Source organism: Melopsittacus undulatus, chromosome 21 (genome assembly GCF_012275295.1).
Source record: "Melopsittacus undulatus isolate bMelUnd1 chromosome 21, bMelUnd1.mat.Z, whole genome shotgun sequence".
Classification (NCBI taxonomy): Eukaryota; Metazoa; Chordata; class Aves; order Psittaciformes; family Psittaculidae; genus Melopsittacus; species Melopsittacus undulatus.
This window is the reverse complement of record NC_047547.1, coordinates 605,818-613,714: the sequence shown is the minus strand read 5'-3', so window position 1 is coordinate 613,714 and position 7,897 is coordinate 605,818. Positions and strand designations below refer to the sequence as shown.

The following is a 7,897-nucleotide window of genomic DNA, read 5'->3' as shown; positions in this document are numbered from 1 at the left end:
TGACAGGCCTGAGCTCACTGGCAATGCTGTTGTGGCCACTCGTGTCAGAGGGCTCTACAAAGGAGGTGAGTTCTGCTCTTCCTCGTGGGGAAACTGAGGCAGGGGAAGGTGAGGACTTGGATGCAAGCAGGCCTGGGAAGAAGGCTGCAGATGCTGGGGAGCTTTATTCAGTTCCCCAGTGTTTAAGCTGCGTTTGCTTCCGTTTGCATCAGTTTTCCTAAGGCTAAAACCCTGCTCTGAGGTTGATGGAGCTTTTCATCTGCTGTTTAAAGGGAATTAAATGGCATTGAACCAGTATGGGGCCAGCTGCACTGGGCGGGGGGGGGGGGGGGGAACAACTTCTCTCCTGGGAAGGCTTCCACCTGGGAAGCCTCATTGGAAGCCTGATTGCCTTGATGAGGTTATAAAGGGCAACACCCCATGCACTGGAGATGGGAAGAGGTTTTTCTGCTCCTTATGGGTGATGATGGGAGTTTGTGCTCTTGGACCAGAGCTGCAGCCTGGGCATGGGTATGAGGGATGGAGCATGGGCTGGGGTTGGATCATGAGGGATGGAGCATGGGCTGGGGTTGGGTCTGTTCTGCTGTGGGGCTGGTCGAGTGCCAGGGTGTGAGGAAGGACAAGGGGCTGCAAACCCATCCAGCAGCTCCTGGTCCCTGGCTTTGAGGTGTTCCCAGGCAGCTTGGGGCACTCAGGGGATGGTTTTAAGAGGATTTAGCAATCGGTGACAGTAATAAAGAGTTTCAATTAGCTTCATGCAAATCCATGGAGCATCTTTGCTTAGTCAGTGCCCTCAAATGCTTGTGTTTGTTTGGTTTTCCTGGGGGAAAGTCCTTTGGATCTCCACCCTGTCCTAATGAAGATGTTTCACCAGGGAAGCACCCGTTTCTGTGCCTCACTGGCACGAGAGCATCAGAAACAGCATCAGGTGGAAGGGATCCTGCTCCCTGTGTGATGTGGGTGTGAGGAAGAGGAGAGCTGTGCCTTCACCTCGGTGCTGCTCTGCAGACGGGGTCTGACCCTCTCCTTGCAAAGCTGCTCATGTCCATGGAGAGCAAAGGTTGGGAGTTATGGACAACCACTGAGGTGCAGTTGGGAAGGGAAGGAAGAGCTCCCAGTGGATGGAGGGCTTGGTCTGTGCCTGGTTTAGACCCCTGTGAGCTTTGGCATTTGGGATCCTGGAGCAGAGACAAGACTTAACCCCCCTTGCCCCAGATGCAGGTGTTGAATGAAGGGAACTGAGTTGCTGTGCCAGTTTATTAGAGATGCAAGACTAAAGATAGAATGAAAGCCATTGAGAAAATCTGTAGTCATTAGAAATAAATCACTGCTCCCCCTTTTCCTTCCAATAGGGTTTGTGTCCTTCTCTAGCAGTTCAATGGGTTAGGTATTGCATGACTATGAGATGCTAGTTCTGTGGACTTAAGGATGGGTTTGGATCCCTTGTACAAGATCACAGAGGAGCTTTGTTTCTTAGGGACAGGCACATCGATGCTCAGCCCTTTTCTTACCTGACAGCAGAGTTTAGCCCCCAGACCCTTTGGTTACGGTGGAATTTATGGCAACAGATAAGCCAAAGCATTGAGAACCCAGAAGAAAAAGGAAAGCTGAGGGTGAGTTTCAAAACAGGTACATAAGCAAACTGCCTTCAAGCAGCAACAGCCCTTGAAATCTATCCTTTGGGGCAAATAATGGAACCAATGCAGTGTGCAGACAAGCTGCAGGCCAGGCTGTTTTAGGTGAGCTCTGCTCCTGCCAGGGTGTGTGTAATGTAAAAGCCTGACTGATGAAGCTATTGGTCAGCTACTGTTGATCCAAGGTGGGATCTGTGGAAACAACTGGGATGGATAAAGCTGTAATGAAAATGCCTTTAGGTTGAAGGTATCCTCTCTCCCACTTCATTTTAATCCTGGAATGTAGGAGTGGAAAGACCAGGAACTGCACCAAAGGCATCTTGGTTTAACTGCATAATGGGAGTGATGAGGGGGATTTTAGCCCTTCCTGCTCCTGAATTCCTTAGCAGAAATAGCAAAACTCTCGAGCACCCGAAAGGCCTTTGGTATCCCCATGGAACGGAGCATGGGCAGTCTTGGGGAGCTGGGTGTCCCCTGGCTCTGGCCTGGCTGTTGCTGTGTGTTGGCAGAAAGGGATGTGTGCTGCTTTGTTTCCACATCTGCAGCTCTTTACATGTTGCTCCTGGCTGACTTGGTCATGGGCATCACCTTCGTGTGGCAGCTCCTCGTGCTCTTGCTGCTCCCATTGTCGCTGCAGCTCAGTGCTGTGGAAGGCAGAGCAAAGCTGGGCTTCAGCTTAGGGAATGACCTGGGGAAAAGGCAGAAGATGCCCAAGTTTGGTAGGAGGTGAACATTGCAACTTACAGCTGCTGATGGGGAAGGCACCTTCTGCACAGAGCCTGGAAAGAATGGGAAAGGGTGGCACATTGTCCATCTGTCTTCAAATGCAAAGCCCTTTAGCCTCATACAGCTCATTGCAGCCTTCCAATGTGTGAAGGGGGCTACAAGGATGTTGGAGAGGGACCTTCATCAGGGACTGGAGCAATGGGACAAGGGGTGAGGGGTTCAGACCGGAACAGGGGCAGTTCAGGTTGGAGATAAGGAAGCTCTTCCCTGTGAGGGTGCTGGGACACTGGAATGCGTTGAATGGAGAAGGTTTGGATGCCTCATCCCTGGCAGTGTTCAAGGCAAGTGTTCTAGGGGAAGGGGTCCCTGCCCATGGCAGGGGCTTGGAACTGGCTGAGCTTTGAGGTCCCTTCAACCCAAACTATACTATGGTCCCATGATCCCATCACTCACCTGCTCTCCTCTCCCTCCAGCAGCTTCCTGTAGGTGACAATCTCAACATCCAGGGCCAGTTTGACGTTCATGAGCTCCTGGTACTTGCGGAGCTGCCAGCTCAGGTCTGCCTTGGTCTGCTGCAGAGCATCCTCCAGCTCGGACAGCTTCTGCTTCGCATTCCTGATGGATGTTTCCCCACGTTGCTCAGCGTTGGCCATTGCTGCTTCCAGCTTGGTGCACTGCAAGGAGCAGGACATGGTGAGTCTTGGCTGTCTCTTGCTGCCTTCAAATGTGATTAATGCATTACCAGGAGATGGGGTTAAAGTCTGCTTGTGGATTCAGCCCAGCAGTCCCTTCTATTGGGGTGTGAGGGAGCTGGACTTGTAGTTTCTGTGCTCCCTTATGTTGTTTGCAGGGGAACATCTGTAACTGCATCTGCCTTCATGTACTGCATGAGCTGGGCTTTAATGCAGCTCTAATTGGAGCAGCAGGGTCCCAGCTCATGGGATGTGCTACAGCACCATTTAAACTAGGTGTGGGAGCAGAATAGCAATTCACTCTCTGCTCTTGGTCTCACCAGGTCTTGGTGCTCACCTGGTCCTTGATGCTCTTGACTTCTCCATTCAGCCTCTGGACCTTCCGTGTCAGCTCAGCTGCCTTGGTTTTTGTCTCTCGCAGGCTGTCAGTGTTTCTGCCTGCAGTAACTTGCAGCTCCTTGAACTAGAACAACCCAAAGGATGTCCCAGGACACGCTTTGAGTTAAATCAGAGTAAATCTGGAGGGGGGATGGTGTTTATCTGGGTCTGAAGTTGGTCTGAAGAGAGGAGCTGCACCCAAACCCTCCCTCTCCAGGTTTTCTCACCTTACTTTCATACCAGGCTTGTGCTTCTGCCCGGCTCTTGCGGGCAATGCCCTCGTACTGAGCCCTCGCATCTGCAGCGATGCCACCCAGGTCCAGATCTTGGCTTCTGTTCACCTTGATGACTGCTGAAGTAGCAGAGATCTGGGCCTGCAGCTGGTGGGTTTCCTGGTGGTGACATGGGGTTGAGCTGGTAGGAGATGCTGGTGCTGCCAGCCCAGCCCCAAGTGGTGTCACCCACCCTGTGCAACTTGGTCCCACTTGGACCATGCAAAGATGAATTGCTGTTCACCCAAGGGATGACCACTGCCCTGTGCTACCCCTCTTCCCTTTTCCTTTGGGATCAGCAGCTTCAAAACCCAGCTGGGAGATGCAAAGGATGCTGGAGGAATTGAGCACTACCTTACCTCCTTGTAGATCTTCCTCAAGAGTTCAGCCTCTTCTTTCAGGCTTCCCACCTTGGCTTCCAGCTCTGCTTTGTTTAAGAAAACATCATCCACGTCCTGGAGACGCATTGGGGATGGGAGAAGGAAGTTTGTCAGTGAGCAGACCCAGGGATACCCTTGGGCTGAGGGACTTTGCGTGCTGGTACCGTGACCATGCGCCAAGTCCCAATTACACCGTTGCTGCTGATTTGAGTTCAAGCGAAGCCAAGCTCCAGCTCCTGCTTGTACTTGTTCTGTGTGTTGGGAAACAAATCACCCCAAAGACCTGAGCTTGGAGAGGAGAGTTCAAACAGCCCCTTGCTCACCTTCTTCAGGGCAATAAACTTGCTCTCGGTGCAGGGCCGCTGGCTGCATTCGTCCTTGTACCTGCGTGGGAAAAAGGGAGATCTCACTTGCATGCAGTGCAATTACACCTTTGTTTGGGTTTCTGCAGGGCTCCTCTCAAGAAGTGAAACTCCTCGTTATTTTCCTTCTTCCCTAACGGTGTTTTGGGATCTCGTTCCATTGCCCATGGGAAAGCAAACTTGTTTCAGAGAGGTTTCTGTGTCTCCATAAAGTTGCTGTGGAGCTGTTTTCGTTTGACCTCTGCAACAGCAAATAATTGTTGAATGCTTCTAAATGTTAATGTCTTGGATTAGGAGGGACACAAAGAGAACCTGGAAGAGGAACATAGAATCACAGAATGGTTTGGGTTGGAAAGGACCTTGAGATCATCCAGTTCCAACCCCCCTGCCATGGGCAGTGATGCCTCACCTTAGACCATGTCACCCTAGGCTCTACCTCCTCTTCCTCCATCTCCATAAACTGAAACCTTGTTTTATGTACCCAGATCATTTGCAGATCTCTCCATCTACCTGCTAGTGCTCTGGGAACCATTTACTGCTATAAAATGTTCAGTCTCTGCCTGTTGACAAATCCTGAATAACATTTTGAGCTCTCCACTCCCATTTCTCTGGTTTTTACTTACATTTTCTTGTTGGTATCTAAAAGCTGCTGGGTTGCTTTCAGGTCCGTTTCTAACTGGGCTCTGTTGCTCCCCAGTGCTTCCAGCTGCTTCTTTAAGCTCCCAATGTAAGCATCTAACATGGGTGTGATGGTGTTCTTGCTGTGATTTTGACCCTGCAGAAAGCTCCACTTGGTCTCCAGCACCTTGTTCTGCTGTTCCAGGAATCGGACCTAAATCCCAGTAAGCAAAATAGGAAATGAGATGAGGATTGAGAGCCTGTTTGAGCCACTGTCCATGCAACAACAGTGAGATGTGCTCTTGGCGCTCGTGATTGCAGCATTTCCTAATGAGCAGCTTCTGTTCTGGGCCACCCTTGTGGAAATGCACAAAACCCCAAAGTACTTCTAGAAATGGGAGTTTCGCATTAAACTGGGATGTGTGGAGAGGAACTGGGAAGTAACTGGAATGCTGATGACCTAGAAATCAGGGCAATGCTCCCTGTGCACTAAAGCTTCCCCAGGGGCTCAAACCCACCCTGGTGCTCAACTGTCACCCTAAAGCAAGTTGCCTTCAGAATGAGTTATCTTACAAGGGTTCCATGCCCTTCCCATGCCAGATACCTCACTTGTTGCAGACTTCAGTCGGGGAGGGGTTCTCTGCTCACCTTGTCAATGAAGGAAGCAAATTGGTTGTTGAGGGTCTTGATCTGCTCCTTCTCTTGGTTCTTCACCGTTTGCACGTTGGGATCGAGTTCCAGTCTGAGTGGTTGGAACAGTTGCTTGTTGATGGCAATGGGTATGATGGTGCACTGTCTGGAGACTCCACCAACCCCATAGCCAAAGCCTCTGTAGCCAAACCCCACGCCAGCTGCACCAAAGCCACATCCATATCTTAGAGGAGGACACCTTCCAACAGCCATTCTGGGCCTGGAGCTTGCCACAGCACCAAGACCTCTGCTGTTGGAGTAACCCAAGCTGCAGTAGCCTATGCCACCAACCCAGTGACACCAGGCAGTGCTGAAACTACATCGGTTCCTGGGAAGAGCTATGGAGGAAGAACCCAAGTTCCTGCCAGCACGGCCAGAGCTGATGCTGCAGGAACAACGGAACATGGTCAGTGGTGGGAGAGAGGTGGATGCAGTGATGTGCTGGAAGCAGGTTCCCTCTGACCACAGTGCAGAACCTTCTTCCTTTTATTCGGTGGAAACTGGGGTGAGGCTGCATGAGACTTCCACACTTGTGATGCAAAGCATGTGAACTGATCAGCATGCACTGTGCCTGCCAGAGGGGACAGCAGCAGCTCTACCCCATGAAGGTCTGAAGAGTGTTGGTAGGTCAGGGCAGGCATGGATAGAGGGGTTGTGTTGGTGAATTATGGGCATAAAAAGGGGAACATACAACTTTCACTGGGTTGGGTGAAGTGGAAATGAGACTTGACAAAGGTAAAATGCTGCTCTATCAAAGGAAATCTTGCTTGCAAAAGGAGAGAATGTGACTCAACCTGCTCCTTAATAAAAACTAACAGTGAGAAATGTGAATGTACTGGGAATTAACAAACAGAACCAAGCAGGCAGGTTAGTGTTCAATGTTTTGTTGGCTCTGCCTGTAAAAAGGCAACGTGTTTAAATGCCAAGTCAGCATCTGCTCCTCAGGGTGATTGTTCTGCAGGTTGATGGTGTTTCCCAACGCCATCCCTTGCTGCTGGGGGAATTGCTGATTAGTTGCTATTGAAACCAATGCTTGGAACACTTCTGCAGAGGCGTCTATTGGCCAAATCCCCTGAAAAGTGGCGTCTCCTCCTCCCCTCATTCCTCAGCTTGAAGACTGGGTTCCCACCTTGTTTAGGGCAGGGTCAGGCTTAGCCCTTCACCTCCTACGTTGCTCTCATTGCGGTGTCAGGGCTCGGGCACACGCATGTGTGCATCCCGGTCCTTGGAAGCGCAGGGATGGGGCTGACGCCGCGGTGTGGGAGGCCGGCGTGGTTTGTGTTCTCAAGGAGCAGGGTGGAAGCTTCAAACCAGTGATTTAGTTTTGTTTACTGCATTTCTTTCCCCTTCCCTAGGCAGTGGTTACAAGCCACACGAACCATCTTTATTCATGCACGATCTTCCAGCTGGGGGAAGACCCAAGTGCCTGAGTGCATTAAAAGCTTTTGAGCCCTGCGCTAGTGTTTCTCTGTGCTTTACTTACATTTGCTTGTTGTTTGTAAGGAATTTGGGTCCATAAATGCTGGGAAGTGCTTTGGAATGTGCCACTCTCTGGGATGTGGGGTCTTGGTGGGATTTGCTGCAATCACAGAGGTCATCGAGCAGACTGGGAAAGATGGTTTGGGGTTAATGCATCACTATTTCTTCCTTGCGAGCACCCTGCAGGGTTGTACCAGCACCCACCCGCACACCTTTCCACCCAGCAGCTTCCTGTAGGTTGTCCAGGAGCACCTTATGGTCATGAGCTCCTGCTTCTCACCCAATGTCCTGCTTTGCCTTCTGCAGTGGTACCTCCAGCTCGGAGGCTTGCGTTTTGCATCCTTGACAGCCACTTCCTCATGCTCCTTGGTGTCAGCAGTGGCTCCTTCCAGTGTGATCTCTGCAGGTAGGAGATTTTCATCACTGCCACTTTGAAGAGTTGGGAGATCTTGACCCTGCCTCTGTATTCATCCACTGCTCTTTGTTCTGTAGGGAAACCTCTAACTCCGGGATGATTCTCTATCCCAAAGTCTCTTTGCTTTGATGTGTGTGTTCTCATTGATGGTAGTTCAGTTCTAAGGTGTAATAAACCTTTCTACTCTGTGCTCTGGATACAGGCACATCTTGGAGCTGAGCAGCTGACATGTATTTCATCAAAACAGGCTT

At 50.8% G+C, this 7,897-nt stretch overlaps 1 protein-coding gene across 1 annotated transcript; it reads right to left on the bottom strand.

The window, feature by feature from the left end:
* Positions 1 to 1,229: 1,229 nt before the first annotated feature.
* Positions 1,230 to 6,314, bottom strand: LOC101873551 (keratin, type II cytoskeletal cochleal). Its single transcript, XM_031042549.2, is given in 10 exon segments — positions 1,230 to 2,278; positions 2,379 to 2,413; positions 2,814 to 3,034; positions 3,390 to 3,515; positions 3,658 to 3,822; positions 4,062 to 4,157; positions 4,406 to 4,466; positions 5,068 to 5,276; positions 5,711 to 6,281; positions 6,283 to 6,314. Coding segments are annotated over 10 exon segments (1,611 nt in total). The 3' UTR covers positions 1,230 to 2,183.
* Between the last annotated feature and the right edge of the window lie 1,583 nt (positions 6,315 to 7,897).